Here is a 19660-nt window from a genome sequence, read left to right as displayed (position 1 = left end):
GAAGAATGCACACTTTAGAGTCTTACTGAGCGAAGAATGAGCGAAGTAGCAGGGAGTCATCTCGTCGCCTAGCTAGTATCCCCCCAGCCCAGCTACCAACTCTTCTCCGCCTAGTGTCCGTCTTTTCCCATCTCTGTCAGCTCGCTTCATTTACTTCAGCAGGCTTGTACGGAGAGACGAGGGCTGCTCCCTTTCGCCTCTGCTCAGTCTGCTGCTCAGCACACCGACACCATACATTCCGCACCATGGCTGCCACGGACGTTGACGTATTTTCGGTAAGCGAATGACACGGCACACCTTGTCCGCTCTTGTCTTAAAGAATTGGAAACAGTGGATGTGTAGCCATGGGAGCACTTGGCTGTGATTAGCAAAAGTGTGTATGCGTGTGCTAGCTGGCGTGAGTGGATATGTAGCTGAGCCTCCCCCGCTTTTGAAGCCTGTACTGTGGGCTCTGCCGAGATGGTGGAAGTGATTTCAGTGACTGGGTTTCTCTCATTTATGCAGTTAACACAGTTGAATGACGCTTCCATTGCTGACTTGTTCGGAATTTCGGGTCTTGTCATGTTTATTGTAGTGATTGATTATTTTTTTTTACCCATTCACGCGTGGCTGGACATATGGAGTGTTGCTTATGGCACCTTTGATTCATTATGGACACTTGAAAAACACACAAGGTGTTTTTGTTGCAGTCTTCTCGTGTCAGATTGTAATATTGCGATAAACTACCAGGATAGGTAGTTTTACTTTGAAAAACACTTTTTTTTATATATATATATTTAGTGTTGTAGATGTACAAAATTCGAACTATTTTGAATCCATCTCTAAAGTAAATATTGCAATGATTCCCCTAATGCACAAGTTTTGAGTTACACCTATCATCTCGTTTCGCCTTTTGATATTTTGATATTTCAATTACCTGTTTGAAAACCAGTACTGGCCACTCCAGATGGACTGACTTCATTTTTGCCAAATGTGACTCCAGTGGAGGAGGTACTCAAACCATCCCGTTGATATGTCAGCGCAGATAAAAAGCTGTGACATTTCCTCATGGTGAAACTGAAAAGAATAGTTTGCTTTCAGATGGGGTTTAACACAACCTGCATTTAGTTCTTTTCAAATCAAAACATCCTGATGGAAACATGCCCATCTTCATGTCTTGCAGGTTTCCCGTGTTGTTAAGATGCAAACCTGTAACTGAGAAATTTAACTGTAATCAAATCACCCATTTCAGAACTATTTGGAATATTTATACTTATTTATACTTATTTTTATACAGTCTATTACTACTCAACCCCCATGCTTTACAAAATAGCACCATCTCCATTTTGAGTGTCAGACTGTTTTTCTTTACAAGTGATTTATTTAAATTTGTCTTGCAGGCACAAAAAAAAAAAAAAAATCAAACACATGGTTTACTTTCTAGACCCAAAATGTAATTTTATCACCGAAGGCTATGTCAGTTTTAACAGCCAGCTGTTCAAGTAAAGTCAGCTAAATTTCTCTATAGGTTATTATAGTAGTTTGCTCACTTTCAGATTAGTCTGAAATAAATCTTGCACAATTCTCATGGTAACAAACCATGGTGTGGTCGGGCAGGTGTAACCCGCTATGGACAGTCGGGCGAGACTGAATAAACCTGAAATATAACCCTCGGTAATGAGTGTATGAGAGACAGTGTTTAGTGCAGTAGCAAATACACAGGAGGGAATTTAAAGAGAGTGATTAACTTTTTGGCAGATGCTTGAAAATGTCCTTGAATTGGACAGTAAGTAGCATTGAAATGCTGGGATAAGGAGATTAAGAACCCGCTCCAGGCCACTCCTACTACTTACTGGTGCAACACGTCTTCAAAGAAAGCAAAGGAGCGGATCCGGTGTTTCACACTTGGCGTTCTTAATTTAGGCACATGATTCCAACATGGGTCGCAGGTAATGGAGGATTCTATAGAGTTATAGAAATGATGATTTTTGAAATATCTCTTTTAGAACACAAAATGAGAGAGTGGATTAATGAGAAAAATGCTGAGAATGCAGTGAAACAGGCCAGTGTTGGCAGCACAGCTGCCTGACTTCCTGCTTAACTTTGTGAACTAAGTGAGACCACATTGAACAAACTGTCATGCTCGTCTGGATGTTTGTGTAAAGGGAGTGTTGTTATTATGTGTGGTTGGTTGGACTCTAGGTCCACATCGATCCTGTTCAATAGAGAGCATAGCTTTGGGATACCTTTCTAGGTCGGATCCACACAGGGCGGTCGATGCCGCAAACTAATCCAACAGCTTCAATTGTCTCCACTCGGTGCCTGCAACAGTGCGTAGTTGGAAAACAGTGATGCTGATTTAAATGGTTATGTAATGAAATGCCCTGCAACGTATTTAGAATGTGCATTGCTTACTGACCCTGAAGAGTATTGCCTTTCCCTTGAGTCCTGCATCCATAAAGGGAAATTAGCTTCATAAAGCGCTTAAAGCCAAGAGACCAGGAATGAGGAATTGTATGCCAAGTTGCTTGCACTTTAAAAAGGCACACGTTATCTTAATAGTATGTGCTCTTGCTGCAGATTTGTGTAGTAAACTAGAGGACTTGTTTTGGTCACGTTGTGTAGATCTTGCTTGCTGACTGTAGTGTGTCATCAGTGTTGTTGGGTGCATATAGAACATACGGTCTGGAGCTGCCTTAGGCAGGAACATCAACCCAGTGACATGGCTGTTAATAACAGCCCAGCTGCAGCTTCTGTGGCAATGAGTCAGTATCCATGTAAAGAATGGGTCAGAGTTTCTCAAAATTGTGCTGCATATACCTATATATTTATAGTTAGAATCTTGACCTCATTGCTTTTTGGGTTCTGCTCCATTCGACTTCCTAAAGGTGCGCGTTTGATTGCTCAAACCAAGTTCGTCTTCAACTTGGCCAGCCAGGCCTGACTGAGCTGAGCTTACGCTGGCACAGTGGACAGCAAGATGGGAGGTAAATGATATGTCATTTATCTCACAGCGTGTCCCTGAAAACATACAAGACTCGACTTGCAGAGTAACTTCATGAATACCAGTGAGAAAGCTAGAAAAAGAGATGAGCGTTCCCTCTCCCATTATTGCATATGACTTATGCATAGTCCATCAAGGATATATCAAACTGCGTCAGCCGAAAAAGTTGTTTTAAAAAAAATAGCTGCATATTAAGTTCTGTATGCAAGGTTTCAGTTTTATCCAGAACTCAATAGATACCACGAGAGAGAGATTTTTATTTTTTATTACACAAGGTGGACTGCAGGAGCATACTCTACTTTTACTTTAATTGTTCAGTGGTCTGTGACTAAATCGTACTTTCCTCCTTAATTTCATCTTTCCCAATGGCGCTCAGTGACATTCTTTGCTAGAATAGATCTTGAAACAAGAAAGCTAGGACCAGGCCAGTGTTGTTTCTCATCTGTTAAGATCGGACTTATGACTGATGGGATAATTGACAGAATCAGCTACATTAAGAACATTGTAATCTCCAAAGTTAATCTGTTTTCATAAAACGGTTGCTGTCTCCTCTCGTTTGACTCTTTATTTATTTTTATCCTTCTGTTTTTCCTTTGGTCATAGATGTGTGATGAGGCTGAGTAATAGTGTGTCCCTACAGCTGATGTGCTTGACTGTGGGGCAAGAGGGGGAGGGACGACATTTGATGAGATAATAAACAGCAACAAAGTAGCTTTTATCTCTGTGCTCTTGGATTCCTGATGGCTCACGTGACATCCAAATCTCAACCGTCAAGAGTTGAACCATTACAACATCGCTCCCAGCACAAGTAGCTACAGGAGAATGGCAGTATGCAAGACTAAATTGTCTAGGCGTGGTTGGAGCTCACTGTATTGCAGAAACAATTTAACCAATTGAACTTCTTTGTACTGAATTCTATTTTATGCATTAGTACAAAAACCTCCTAACAGTTTTTTTTGCATGGTTTACATCCAGCATGTCCACGTAGTGGTACACATGGGGACATTTGAAAGGAAATCCAGCTATACTTTGAGTCTTCACAGCAGTCATTGGACAGGAAGCCCCACTCAGCAACCACTTCATCTAAAGTGTAGTGAGCATGAGTGTCGGTTTGTCATTGAGGTTGAGGTTATCGCGTGGTCTCTTTTCCACACGTGTACAAAGCTGATTGAAGTGCATGGTGTGTCCAGAGGGCCTCGATCTGACAGCTGCACATTCCTGACTTGCAACACACCGAGTTGACTCGTCCTTTGTGAAGTTTGTGAACCTTGAAACGAGGGTCTTCTGACTCGTTTTGAAGTAAACTCACCTTTTTATGCGCAGTACTGGGCCTAAAACTTCCTCGGAGCACCTGGCGGCTTGGATACCACAGTTTATGACTTTGGTTTCCAGCCCTGCAACACAACGTTTTACCTTACGGTCACTTTATATTTTTCTGGACTTTTAATGTATCTTTGTGGCCTCTTTAGTATGACAACAAATTCATGTGTACTTGTGGGGCTCGGGCAGAGATTAGCTTTTTTTTTTTACATCCCGCAGATGTTGGGGGAGCAAAAGAGGAAATAAAAAATGTAAATAAAAAGAGAAGGAAATGTGGAATTTAAGGCAAACTTAGTGCTTCAGAGTTCACTTCAAGTTACTCTAAATATTTGAAGCATCCCCCAGGTTTTTTTTTTCCGTACACACTCAGACACGGACATGGCTTCATCTGTGTGGGTGTCAGTCTGGGATGTTGCTGCTGTCTTTCAGGTGGAGGCTCAGTGAGGCAAGCATAAGTCCGATACAAGTGGATGGAGGCAGAAAATGAGGATGGCAGCACAGTAAGAGGGGATTGCAAAGACTAATTAGAGAATTCCAGGTCAAATTGTGGCCAATCTCCAGAATCTCACTGGGTTCATCGATGGGTGCTCGCAACAGATTTGGCCTCAGTTTACATCACATACTTTTTACACAACTTTAGGAAAGTTGATGTCATAGTTGGTTCGAAAAGCTTGTTTGTTTGCTTGACTGCTGTCAGGAAAGTAGATCATAATTGTAACGTTTGAAGCTCTCGGTGCTAAAAGCACTGAAGTTGTCTTGACTTATTGCCAGGTTACTTAACTGTACTCATGTAACACATATCATTTCCATTTTAGAAGTACTCTGCTAGCTTTATCCTATGTCAAAAATTGACTCTGGTATATTTAGGTGTTCCGGTAAAGCATGGCAGCTCAGTTAGCCACGGGCATTGTGTGTTGCTAACTAGGCTATGTTGTTTCATCCCATTTCACTTTGAGCCACCTGGAGCCCCTCAGTGCAGCCATTTCCTGTTGGCCTGGTGATTCAGTGGCCTGGGAACTGCGTTGTCTCCTCACCCTGGGACAGTTAACCAAAAACTTTCCATTCCTGTCATACTTTAAGCTGCTGCTCTGTCTGCTCTGCTCTTCTCCAAATGAGCATTGCTTGGTGGGCAGGCAGAAGCCTCCTCGACGTCGTCCAATGGGTAAACATCCTGTGTTTGCTGGTTGTTTTTTTTTTTTTTAGTCCTCTTGTCATGAGCTATAAATGTAGGAAGAAATAATAAGGCCGTCTTAATATTTCTTTTAGCTGTGTCCTTCACAGGGGATGAGATCCATTTAGTTTTGAGAAAAAGAATAGAAAGGAATGGACAATGATCTATGAAATCAGCATAAACAACAAAACATGTTACTTTGTTTGTTTCTCTAAATCTGCTTCTCGGCAAACCATCTGTATTTCAAGTAATTTTTACAGTCCTACTTGCTTTTTAAAAATATGAAAACAACCAGTGGTGTCAGAGTGTTTTAAGCAGTTTTTCCAAAATGTGAATTTTATAATTGTAAAAGATTGAATTCTTTACCTTAAGCCACATTGGAATCCAGTATTTGACCTAGAAAGGAGTGCTTTAACATACTTGTGTTGCTCCTGTTGCAACACTAAAGGATCTGAGTACTTCTACCACTAGTCACTGCAGTACACACACACTCGCTTATTCAGCCAGCAAAGTCACAGCTTGGGGAGTTTGTGTCCACGTCTGCAGTTCTGTTCAGTCTGATCCTAAATGATAACAGTGTCGGTCAGGTCTGCTGGCGCAGTTTGCCGCCCTCTGTCACAAACCCATCTGCTTCTGATGTGTCGCCCATTCAAACACAAAGTTCATGCGGAGCTCACGGCTCGATCCGGTACGGTGTAAGAGGTCAATCCAGAATTATCTTGTGAGTCAGAACCCCTGTTATTCTTCTAAATTGGAGAGTTTTACTGTTGTGGTTTGGTGAATTTGGGGCAGTTTCAACTGAAACAAAGTGCAGATGGTGAATGAGCTCCTTAAGAGGGTTAATGACATAAACTTGATCACTGACATGAGTCATGTATCTCTCAAGGCTCAGTAAACAGGCAAAGTAAGCCTCCAGGGATTTCCAGTGCACTTTTTCTGGATTTTTGTGGAAAAGAAAAAATAATCTGAACAGAGAAGCAAGACTAATTACTAACTGTTTCATCCAGTTTCACATTTAAGCTTTACACGTGCAAACATTTGTTGATGGAAAAAGACCATGCCAGCCTTTATTTAGATATATATCCAAAATAGATAAAGGCTTAGATAATTTGTCAACTTTTCCTATTTAGAACCTCACTTAGGAATCCAGTCAATGCACCAGTTTCCTTCTAGACACGATACCAGAGCCCACACCCTCCTGTGTGTGGGCTGTCCAAGTATCTCAACAAGCTTCAGTCAGGAAGCTAAATACCACAGGGGAGCATTAATGTTGTTGAACAAGCTCTGAATGGACAGCGAATAACAAAAGAAGGGCAGCTCCTTTTTCCTCTCTCTGATCCCTGTAAACTTACCTCAGTCTTTACAATAAGGAGGCAGGTGATTTTGTCCAAAGTGACTCGGAATAAGTGCCCATATAGCAGCACTTGGAGCTTCATCACAATTATCATTGTCACACATATCTTCACTTAATAGATGACTAGTGTATTGTTGTTGTTTCACAATAGACCAAGACATTAATAAAGTTGAGTTCTTGAGTATTACAACTAATACAATTCTATATGTTTGAGTATGTTCTAACTGTACATGTAAATGTAGTTTGAGAAACTGAATGTGCTTCAGCGCGGCACAGTGTTGCCTCACTCTGCTCATGTCAGATTAGTCAAGCTGTGTTGTCTACATATTGAGCCCTGCTTCTTCTTTTTCCTCTGAAAATGAGACGCATGCAGTTCCTCCAGTATTGTGCCCTTCTGTCAGGTTAATGGGTGATCTGCTGTGTATTCAGAGCAAGTCCCAATCTTTCAGTTCAGTGTGGTTGGGTTGCATTAAGCTGAGCTGTGCTCTCAGACTGCCTGTGTTGGGTGACATCATCCTTCAAGTATGCAGTCCTTCGTGGCTGAGCCAGATGAGATCGGGTGGCTCCATTCATTTCAAGGTGCCGTCTGCTCCCCCTCTCCGCAGCATTTATCCTCAACTTCAGTTGAGTTTAGGTTAAGGTGAAAACGCGTACAGTTTGCCTTTGTTATCTGTTGGTAATACTTATGCTTAAAGTTACAGGTGACTCCCCTTTAATTGCAGATTGGATTACTCAGTGGTTGTGCACCGTCTGTAAGATTTTACCACAACATTGGCGATTTAAGCTAATATTCTTCTGCTGATAGATTTGCATAGTCTTTAGAGGCTAATTTGAAGTGTTTGGTTATACAGAATTATTTCACATTGCTTGAACTATTGTAGTTGTGATGACAAAGCTTTGACAAACCTGCATCTTACATCTTTTGTAGTTGATTTTACCTCCTAGTTGATGACATTTTCATTTTTATGTTTTCCATAAATCAATGAATAAAGTACTTAAAGGATAACTGCGGTATTTTCAACATTAAGCCTCTTTTATGAGTCGTCTGCAATGTTTTAGAACCCCCCTCACCGCTTTTTTGAATTTTACTGCTGTCTCCGGTATTTGCCTAATTTTGATTCATCTCAACCTGCTTCAGAATGGCAAGTCATGTGCATGTCTTAAAAGGTCCGTAAAAGCACAATAAACGTCTGTATTCAAAATCATCAACTCACCGGAGTGGTTACTGGTGTGCACTGGTAATCCATATCAAATTTCGTTGCGAAAAGTTGCTTCTGTCGTTTTTTATTTGGCAGCTCGTTCATGCTCGCACTATTTTCTTAGCGGTGGCGGAGTAATATCAACGAACATCCAGTACAAAATGTCAAATAAAACACGACAGAAGCAACTTTTTGCAACAAAATTTGATATGGATTACCAGTGCACACCAGTAACCACTCCGGTGAGTTGATGATTTTGAAAACGGACGTTTATGGTGCTTTTACGGACCTTTTTGGACATGCATATGACTTGCCATTCTGAAGCAGGTTGAGATGAATCAAAATTAGCCAAATACCGGAGACAGCAGTAAACATCAAAAAAGCGGTGAGGGGGGTTCTAAAACATTGCAGACGACTCATAAAAGAGGCTTAATGTTGAAAATACCGCAGTTCTCCTTTAAGTTGGGGTGGTAGCATCCCACCTTCTCGCTGTGTGGAAACGTCTTTAGTCCCTCATGCTTGTGAAGGATTCTTCTTTAAGCTTATCCTCACTGCACTCTGACTACCACTCATAATGTATGTAGCTGATGGGTTTTACATCTGCAGGATGAACAGAGGGTCTTTGATGTTTACTTGCATTAGAATGTGAGTGTGTCTCCTTCCTCTGACCGATGTCTTGACTACGTGCGATCCTCTTCACATTCAGCAGGATTTGAATGTTCTGTTTTGTGTCACTCAGAATGAAGAAAAGCGTAGCCTCAGCTTGGGTGGCCACGTTGGATTTGACAGCCTTCCTGACCAACTGGTCAGTAAATCGGTCACACAAGGTTTTTGTTTCAACATTCTGTGTGTAGGTGAGTACCCGACGTTGTTTGTACAATGAAATAAGTATATTCCTCCAAGCATCATGTACAGCCTCCCGATTCGTCCCAGGTGATTGAATGATTTAACTTTGTCTCTTTCTTTTCTCTGCTTGTGACCATTCACAGGTGAGACTGGCATTGGAAAGTCAACATTAATGAACACACTCTTTAACACCATGTTTGAAAATGAAGAGGCAAGCCATTACCAAAATGGCGTGTATTTGCGGCCGCGAACATACGATCTGCAAGAAAGCAACGTCCACCTCAAACTAACGATTGTTGACACCGTTGGCTTTGGCGACCAGATCAACAAAGAGGACAGGTGAGCTCGGGAAAAGAGGAACAAAGACTAGATGATTGACCGTTCCTATTAGATACAGCTTTTGGTTATGTGCCAGAACTGTTCGTCAATACTTGGGGAAAACTTTTAGACCTATTGTCCACTGAGTCAAATTCCAGTCAGCTGGCACTTGAAGCACATGCATAAAGACTTCAATGTGTTTTCCATTGTAATCTTGAGTGGAGTAACAATTTTTTCCTGTCTATCTTTTTCCTATCCATCCTTTTTTCATTTATAAAATGACAACGCTTTAGTTTGAGCTACGTCGCCACAGATACAAATGACAGAAACAGACATTATCCCTCCACAATTCTGCACATTTTTCTCGTCTCTGTGGAATAGAAATGGAAGGAGGTGGGAGAAAAAGAAAGAGGAAGTTGTTTATTTGTTTTAAACATTCAGCTGTGGAATGAAGCTTACTTGCTGTGGCCGAGCCAGCAGGCTGCACTCTCACGCCCTTTGATAGTAGCTTTCTGTGTGCTGTATAAACCTATACGCTTAAGGACAGACCCTACAGCGGGCTGTAAATGCGCACTGAGAGTGCTTCAAAAGGTCAGGGCTTGTGCATTCCACCAAAAAGACTGAGGATGGCTGTGAGGGTAGAGGACAGATGTATGTGAACATAGTGCTGGCTGAGGGAATGGAACAGATTGTTTTTTTTGCATATGTCTCACTGAGCTGTAAAATGCCACCGATGTGGTTCACCCAGGTGTTGAAGAGTAAACAAGAAAGTTGGATTTTCGCTCATAATTGGCACAATTAGCAAAGACGTGTTGGTTTAAGGGTGAGGGTTTACAGCAGTGCTCGAGTAAGGACTTTGAGTAATGACTCGATGCTGAAATGTAAATGTCTGGGCATTTTTGGTGGATTTCTTGTAAATATCTGACCTCGTATTTACTTCCCATGGATGAGTTTGATCTTAAACTATCGCACCACATCTGGGATAGTGTTTCAAATGTTTGACATTGCTTGTAAATATCAGCAGTGAGAAATGAAAGTAACGGGACTGCAGAAATGCCTCGGGTGCTTTTTCATCCCCCAGACTGTTGACAGTTTTGGGGTTAAAATGCAGTAATGGCAGCTTTCAGGGACTAACTCTTCTGGTGCATTTACAAATAAAATATCATCTTAATCAAGGACATTTTACTTTTTGTAACATTTGAGGAGCTGTGAGGAAATAGTTGTTCATATACTTAATAAGAAACAAGGGTATTTTCGAGTGTATCAACCCTTAGTTTTAATACGTTTTTTTTAGAACATAAACTGCTAAGTTTAGACAAATCTCTAAGAGAATTAGCAGGAGTCTGTTGGATATTTTTTTGTGTACTGGATCATGTTTGAATTGGTACCGTCATGCAGATTATACACATGCATATTTCTCAAGAGAAAAGCATAAAGTATGAAATTTTCATACTTTATGTTCCTGAGAAAACAGGATGCTAGCCTCTGTGAATAATATCAGCCAGACTTCGATAAGCTGAACTCAATTTTCTTGCACGGCCGAGTTGTACGACTCAGAACTTGGCATTGAATCAGATCACACAGTAACTAAAAACAAAGCCGGCTCGGTTCATTTCCTCTGTGGCGAGTCCACATTTCCTTCTATATTGATTCCAAATGCATGAAAAAGAAGACAAATATTTAGCTTTTTACACCCAGGTATAAATCCTTTCTTTATTTGGCTCTCTCCACAGTTACAAGCCCATTGTTGACTACATTGACACTCAGTTTGAAAACTATCTCCAGGAAGAGCTGAAGATCAAACGGTCACTGTTTAACTACCACGACACCAGGATCCACATCTGCCTTTATTTCATTGCCCCGACGGGACACTCCCTCAAGTCCCTGGACCTTGTCACAATGAAAAAGCTGGACAGCAAGGTATACACTGCTTACACTTACCCTCTACACTCAATCTTGGTTACCCAATGTGTGAATAATATCAAATTCAATCTGCTTTTTACTGTGATCAGTGTGAATTTCACTGAAACGTGGGCCAGAATGTAGATTATTTGTTCCTAAAGAACCAAGCTGAAAGTGCCCATCATGCTCATTATTTCTGCATGCCAGTTTGATATGTTTGCAGTTGAGTTGCTTGCAGGTCAAAACAAAACTATCCACCAGTCAATGATCCCTCTCGGTTATGCATTGATTTGTGGCTTTTTTCATTGCTCTTGTGTGAGTATTACCACACATATTATTGGTTGGTGGATGGGGGGTTTTGCTGGACGTGTTGCTCACTTGACATGCAATCACTAGGATCCTCGGTTCTCAGCTAGACAACAAATGGGAAAAAAAATCTCATCACAACAGCACTTGAAGCGCAAAAGCAGGGGAGCGAGGACAGTGTGAATATTGAGTGAGGCAGAGCAGTTTTGGAACAGGCAAAAGTCGTGTTCTCTTACTGATTTTATTTGTAATTTGGTGGAGATATTTTTCATTCAAATGATAGGGAGGTCCTAAATGTTGATTCGGGACTATTTCGGGGGGGAGTTGGAGATCCTAAAACCTATTAAAATACACGTTCACAAAGGTAAGAGAAGAAGGAATGACGGAGGGAATCATTTAACCTTTTAGTGTGAATCTATAAGCCCTAAAACTCAGAGAGCTGCCTCAAAACTTGACCCGACTTTTTTTTGTGTACATTTGTACGATTTAACATCAAGTCACACCACTGTGTGGTTCAATAATTGAATCTTTGTTATATCATCCAATTGATCCACAGTGTTCTGCCCCAGAGGGGGGTTTGTTTGCTGTCTCTGCAGTGTTTTCCGTGCTTAAAGCTACTGATAACACTGAAGTAGAAATTCAAACTTGTGTGCCGTTTCTTTCCGTTCATGCAGTGGTAATAAATCTGGATCAAAACAGATGGTGATTTTGTGACTAAAACCTGCTGCCTTACCTCTGCCAACTATCAACACATGGCTACGCACGTCTGCCAAATGTCTCTTGATACGATTCAAAATGATAAATAGTTACTTAGCCAAATTTCCCTTTTGTAGAACAGGAGTTTTCTGCCGTTCAGTTTTTATAATTGAGCCCAGCACACTGAACATAACTGTTGTTTTTGTTAATGACTCGAAAAGGGAAGCCAGAATTTGGTTGTGAGCTGAAAGGAAAGCTACACAAACTTCAGACACAGGACAGAGATCCAAATTTAGGACTTATTGTTAGGAATCCATGGTGCTGACCACGGAGCCTCTATCCTGTTTTTACCAGCCAATAGGGCGATCAAAAGCTGGCACACAACGTTAGCAAGCTGTCTCCTGACGCCGTCCAAACCAACGCAGCCAAATCTGACTGCTCCACTTCAAATCAAGACATGGTACCTGAGCTACTTATTTTTTATTAGAGCCACCATAAAGCAGCTCACATCACATTTATTTGTATAATGTAGTAGCTAACTAATAATGCGCTTCCTTAATATGAGTGACAGAAAAGCAGCTGACAAAAGTACCTCCAGAGTAGCTTTAAGCAACAATTTATTCAATCGTAAGCCAGAAAGTGATTCAGATGTAAAATGACAGCAGTGTTAGTGGGTACTTTTACCCATAATGACTTAACAGTACAGTGAGTGCAACAGCTGTTCCAGTTTTAGCCAGAGAAGGTGTCATGGTGAGTACCACTCCTACCTTAGAGGTTGTGTCCCACTGCGTTTTTCTGCAGTGTTGGCAGTGCAAATCAAACAATCAGCCTTTGCCAATTTAGCAGTTTATCTCTTATTTCCATCTGTGTTCTACATATCAGCTGGATGAACGCAGAAAATACCTGCTGTGGTGCCAAAAGCTCAACCCAACCAAGTTCAAATCAATTGTGTCCGTTATTGTTTTAGAGACTTCTTAAGCACTGATTAAGTTAGTTGAAAAAATAATAAGATTGATGAAACAATTCTTATTATAAGATCTTTGTTTATCGAACCATCATTCTGAAGATGGATCATTTAAAGGTATACATTTCCAGTAGATCTTTGCATTTCAGAAATGGAAAATAGTTGCAATAGTCCTGTAAAAGCTATAATAAAATAAAAAAAAACCTGATATATTCTTGTGTTATAAGCTCTACATTCTTAATTCTCTATTTTGCATTTTGATTCATTGCCGGTGTTAGGTTCTGGTTGCCATTAAAACATGTCATTGCTATTAAATTAATTTCAGCTTTGGTTTCATCTTCATGAGGGCTAATTACTCTCCACAAACATATTTTCTGTGTTACAATTACAATTTGCAAATACAAGAGTTGATGAACTTTTGATAAGTCTTGCAATATTAAAAAAGGTTTAATTGGAAAAGAAAGATGACTAAAGGGATACTGTTTGAATCTCCGTTTGCCAGATATCCCCATGGCAAGAATAACCATGGTAATGGACCAGAAGCGGCTCTTCCTTCACTCGTATATTTAGCTGTCAGACCTTGACAATGGTGTTTTTCTTGTAAATGTGGGTACAAACAGTGTCAGTTTGGGTGGATGAAGGCAGGAAGAAAGAAAAGAGCCTGAAAGAGATGTCTTTTGTTTTAAATGAAGATTTGTTTTAAGTTGGTGGAAACAATTGCTACCAAAATATCTGATATTGGGATGTAGCATCGGTACTTCATGCTAAACTTTAAAATGGAACATAAGTTGTGCTCTCACTTTCATGAAAACTTAGACTTGGATTATGATTTGTCTTTTTATTTCACGCCACTATTATAATTGAGGCTATAATCCTAATCATTAAAAATGCACCCTATACAAAGGAAGAGTTGTTAAATGAGTACATGTGGCATACACGAAACCTTTAATGTACAAAGACTGCCAAAAAAGGGTACAAATGATAAACTGGAAAATATGGCATGATCCGAACAGGTCATTTGCATCCACAATCACAGAATGTTGTCAGAAGATGCTCCCTGAAATGTGGTCAGTTGAATTTAAAAGTCAAACGAGTGCAGAAGAAGGGGACACAAAAAGATCATAGAACTGAAGAAGCTGTAGTCAGACCCAGAAAGACGTCTTTCAAAGCGTATGTGCTGAGCTCAAATAATCCCAATCGGATGAAGCGGGCGATAATCAGCCCTTGTCATAAGTTCTGGTTCTTTTTGCTTTTCTTTTGCTTGAGAGAGAGAGAGAGGAAGTGAGGAGGGAGAGAGGTGGCATAAATGTACTGAAAGGGACAGTTACATGTCAGCCTTTCAGAGACAGAGAATTATTGGTTGCTTTTTTGTTCTTAATAAAAATGTATAAATTTTGCTTAGAAATCAAGAAAGAAAATCACTCCTTTTATAATAACAAAATGTGCATAAGAATGATTGTATTTTCAATCATTCTTGATAATCAAAGCAATTCAGTAAAGACTCTGTGCACATCTCTGTTCAGAAAGAAGTGACTTCAGGCTAATTTTACAGACTTTTACTGCATTCAATCACTGTAGGCTTGTTTACATTCCTCAAGGCCCTCAAAGTATGGGAACTTTAATTCCAAAAACACACAGCTAACCTGCTCATTAGTCTGTGTGATTATGTCAGTTCAGACGGTAGTAATGTTCTTGGATCAATAGAACACTCACCTTCTCTGCACATGCACATGCACATGCACGGAGACTGTAGACATCCTGCATAATTATCCTACATGTGAACTGCTTTAATGTGGTTGCAGCTGGGGGTCCTGGTTTGTTCACAACAAACTGTGAACTATTTTGGAGTGCTCTTTGGTCAGCTGGGAAAACTCAGCTGTGGGAAGTGAACAAACATCACTGTCCGCTGCTTCCACAGTGACCACATCGAACCACCTACCGTCCGCCCGCTTCATTGGTCGCACACGGCTGTTGTCAGCACCGGATGGCAACGAGCAAACAGGGCTCGTTAAATAAGGGTTAAAACATGATCGTTGCTGCCCTGCTGTAGATTAATGATCCGATGAAGTATGATGAGGTTATAATTTGACTCCTAACGAGCGCTGACGTTTGTTCTGAGGCGCTCTGTGGAATTGACGAGTGAATCTGTGGGAGTCCTTCCCATCGTCCCCGTCAGTGATTTGGGTAAAGCAGCTGTACTGAGGAATGTAGACAAACTGTCTGTTTATTTCTGCACATCTGTTGCTGATTTTAGATGGAGCCTCATTTGTTTTCATCATCGCAATTTGTTTTCTGTATGTATTTGAGTTCTGACAGAACTTATTCACTGTTGAGCTGTGCTGTATATGCTCTTGTTTATTTTCACTGCGTTCTTTAACTTGAATTTTTTTAAATTTATCCTTATTCTTATTTTTTTTATATAAAAGTGCTGAGATCTCTCATTCTTACATGTTCGTCTTCTCTGACTGTAAAGAGCCTGAGAAACTAGAACTACTTTTACTAAGTTCCATGTGTATGTTAAACACAGAACAGTCTTAAGTGTTTTTCTTTTTTTTTTCTGCACTCTTTCCATAGGTCAACATAATTCCTATAATTGCCAAAGCAGACACGATCTCCAAGAGTGAGCTCCATAAATTCAAAATCAAGATTATGAGCGAGCTGGTGAGCAATGGCGTCCAGATATATCAATTCCCAACAGATGACGAAGCCGTCAGTGAGATCAACGCCTCCATGAACGTGAGTTTTTTTACCCCAAAAATCTCAGTTCGTACCGCAGATGATGCCATATGCTGAAACAGTTTGGATGTTGAGGAAAATGCCAAATGTTTGTTCTGAAATGTGTGTGTGTGTGTGTGTGTGTGTGTGTGTGTGTGTGTGTGCCTTCTGACTTCATTTTGCTTTTAGGTCCTCATGCGTTATGCATCTGTCAACAGCAGCACATGTTTACACCACTTTCTTTGCTGTTAACTGGAGCAAAAAGTTGTTTCCTTTGTGGAAACACGTCTATGGAAAATATTTGCAAATACGAGCTTATTTACTATGTGTGCTTTCAGGCATTAAATGGAACCATTTTTAATAGTTTCACACATAACAAATTGATTTAAACCCATTACTGGTTAATTTCTTTTCATATTAAAAAGCGTACAACAGTATAAACTTTAAGACCATGCACTCCTTTTTTTTTATTTACTTCAACTGACTTTACATGACGACCTGTACATTTTTCTATTGTATGTCCAAAAATGGAAGAAGAAAAGCTAATTGTTAGCCAGAAGAAGCTCTGAAGCACTAAAGCCTTTTACTCTGAATATTTTGGCCATTTTACTTCTAATGCTCAGACACACACACCCTGATGTACAAATGCCCAAATGGCATTCAATTCTCTCTGGCACCATCCTTGTACAGTATCCCAATCTATTCATAGTCCGTTACATCAGTGCCCACACTCACCAGCTTGTTCCCCTCTGCTTCAAGCAGCCAGCTCGTTTCAACTCAGTCTAATTGTTGAGGTAGCATGTCAAGCATGTTTTCCACATGACGCATTACTGTCAGTCCTAATGAGGCGTAGTAGCTCTGAGAGCAGTAATAAAGTGTGTGTTCAATCGCTTCAACTAAATGGGCCCCTCTGCCCCATCTGAGCCACATGTTCAATTTAAGAACCTCCTCTGGTGTGGTTGTTAAAGAGAGCCGACGAATGCAGTGAAATAACTTTTATTTGACAGTATTAGTTTGCTGTTCTGTTCATTTACAGCTAGAACTTAGTTTAATTATCTTTCAAAACCGATACTTTGCTGGGAGGAAAGCAGAAAGCAGGTAATTAAAAACTCTTCCAAATCTGTAACCTGGAAGATGGAGAGGTCCAGGAATGAGCCCCTGGTCACGTCTCCAGTTCCAACTGGACCTCTTGGCCTTTTTAACACTTGTAACCTCTCTTCCTGTGCAGGCCCATCTGCCTTTTGCTGTCGTTGGAAGCGTGGAAGAGGTCAAAGTGGGGAACAAAACCGTGAGAGCCAGGCAGTACCCCTGGGGTGTTGTGCAAGGTAGGAACCGTTCACAAGAAAGTCAGTTTGGATGTTTGTGTTTGTTTTTCACAAGCGTACGTTACAAGTGTGCACATCAAGGGTCAGCTGTTTAACTCCTTCTTGCAGGCTGCTTCCAAATGGATACACAGAGGGAGAGCCAAGCTGTAGTTGGTCTAAAACCTGATGTTTATTACTATTGTAGCACATTTTCATTCACAATTCTGTTAGTCAAAGAGCCAATTATGAAAAGCGTAGTCCATGCAGAGCAATGGCTGCTGTTACATAAAGTCCCATTTTTTTTTATTTTTTTTTTTTATTTTTTTATTTTTTTATTTTTTTAGTTTCTTAGACCAGTCACTGCTAGTCACTGCTCTCCAGTCAGTTACACCAGTCGCTTCTCTTTAAAGCAGCAAAAAGGTTTTGATGAGTAGTGACCTATGGCATGGTCATTGGGAGATGGCTTACCACCAGCTGAAAATGCAAAAGATGCTTATAGCTGAATGGTTTCTGTTTTCTTTAAAGCTGGTGAAGCTTATTTGTTGGCATATGCACCCACTGTTGTGAGATTTGAGGCACAGAAACGGTGTTTACATTCACGTTTACCGTCCAGCATTGTTTTGAATTTGACCAGGGTGAAGAAGACAAGCATTTTCTGTTTTCTTGATGTTGTAAATGTATGTGCAGTGCATGCATGGAGTAACTGTTTGGGTTTACAGCCATCTGTGCCCGCTGTCAGTCAGCTCTGTGCCAACAGTTTTGTGAGGCAGAGATGCATGCTCAAAAGAAAAGTTCACAGGTCTGGTCTGAAGGAGAAACGCTCTCCTTTGGACACGACGAAAGACTCGTATCGTAAAACAATTCAAAGCAAATGAAACCCCAAGAATGCAGATTAAAGTGAGAAGTTGTGCTGACACAAAGCAGTTTTGTCACCATGGTGTCACTGCCATAGTGTCCTGCTCTGACATATGACTCATGTTAACTGCTTTTTTAGTAGAACACACATTTACATTTGTCCTGTAAACCGCTTAGTAGGAGTTTTGTCTTTATTTAGAATAAGGACAGACGTTAGAACATAGCTTGCATGTAAATGTAGTAAAAGTCTTAGTAAAGGGATTAAGGGAGATGCATTAATATGTCATGGAAGAGGTTTGGATTGATTGGACTTTTGCTTTTGAGGAAGTACATGACTTCCTCGTGTCTTTCTGCCTCTGTTTGGGTGCTCATGTGGATGTTGTGTCATATTAAGCAGCGAGTTTGTACCAGAACAGCGCGGTCAAAAATAGATTCAGCTGTTAACTGTTATAACAAATTTATACTAACTACTTTGACATCAACATTTACAATCTTCACAATCCTTTTTTTGGTGTAAACAGCTTGATTGAGTTGGGATTGACCGTCATCTGCTGGATAGATGTGTGGGACGTACGCTCTTTTGCAGAAGGGTTTCCTCAGCTGAGCTTCTCCTCGGTGAAAGATGCGTTCTGCCTGTGGCAGTGTGAGCGCTGCACCCCACTGTTTCTGTTCATTTACACACACCCTGTCAATGCTGCAAGTGTGACTTCCTGCACTGACACTGAAATGAAGGACGAGTGATTCTTTTTTTTGGCATTGCTAGCGTGCATCTGAGCTCATTTGTACGATTATTATTTCTATACATTACATCTGTTTGTTCTCATGTGTGTTGACAGCAGTGAATGCATGCCTGTACATCAACTGCATTTCCCGCGCAGATGTCACCTCTTGTGTCTGCTTTCTTGGGGAGTTTTGTTTCCCACAGCTCATTCCTCTCTTTGTATGTCTGTGGTAGTAAACAATTTAATTCAATAACGTGACACAGAGATGTGCTGTGAGAATATTATTGCTCACGTGGGAGTTATCCTCCCAGAAAGCTGCCTCCCTTCCTTCCTCCCTGCTTTGCCTCTCTTTATGGCTCTCTCCCTTTCCTCTCCCCACTGCCCACTGACTACTCTCATTCCCCAACTCCCACAGGACACTGGTTATTTATGAAGCCTGCTGCGTGTCTCCTGGGGGGCAGATTACTCTTCAGTCACTATTAGGCCCCAGTCCAGTCCAGTAACAGATTAAGGCTGTCTACAAAAGTTATCACAGATTTACTTTAAGCTGCTTGGAGGTTTTCCTCCATAAAATATGGTTTTCTCGTTTTGTGAGTCTTGAGCAGCAGTTGGCCGGAAGAAACGGGACTTGACGCTGATACTTCAAGACATTGGTTGGCGATTGTGTACGAGGGTGTCACGATCCCGTAACATAACATGTCTATCAAAGACAAGTTTGATAGACACGTCTTTGCAACACAACTTGTAACTCGATCCATACATATCATTTTTGCCCAGTGTATCATAAAGTAGAGCAATTTTCAAGTGGATAATTAGTGTAGATAAAGCAACACGAAGACTCGCTTTTCTTTAGATGTAATTATCTCATCAACATTACCTGTCTCTGCCTAGCAGCAAAAGTCTGGCCTGATGAGTCAGGCTTCTTCCACACTCACGGCTCATCGTTCTGTGCAGACATTTCTTTGTTGTATCAGAAGATGGGATCTGGGATGGGATCTCTGTTTT

General features: G+C 40.8%; 1 protein-coding gene across 2 annotated transcripts in view; it reads left to right on the top strand.

The window, feature by feature from the left end:
* Window positions 1-149: 149 nt before the first annotated feature.
* The window catches only part of septin8a (septin 8a), a 32239-nt gene continuing 12728 nt past the window's right edge, over window positions 150-19660 (top strand). For both annotated transcript variants that reach the window (XM_075486706.1, XM_075486707.1), the window contains exons 1-6: window positions 150-275; window positions 8767-8881; window positions 9017-9212; window positions 10925-11111; window positions 15634-15795; window positions 17003-17099. In XM_075486706.1, the coding sequence (XP_075342821.1) occupies window positions 246-275; window positions 8767-8881; window positions 9017-9212; window positions 10925-11111; window positions 15634-15795; window positions 17003-17099 (787 nt within the window). In that variant the 5' untranslated portion in view covers window positions 150-245. The remainder of the gene's footprint in view (window positions 276-8766; window positions 8882-9016; window positions 9213-10924; window positions 11112-15633; window positions 15796-17002; window positions 17100-19660) is intronic.

The sequence above is a fragment of the Odontesthes bonariensis genome, chromosome 16 (genome assembly GCF_027942865.1).
Source record: "Odontesthes bonariensis isolate fOdoBon6 chromosome 16, fOdoBon6.hap1, whole genome shotgun sequence".
Lineage (NCBI taxonomy): Eukaryota > Metazoa > Chordata > Actinopteri > Atheriniformes > Atherinopsidae > Odontesthes > Odontesthes bonariensis.
This window is presented reverse-complemented; position numbering and strand designations above follow the sequence as displayed.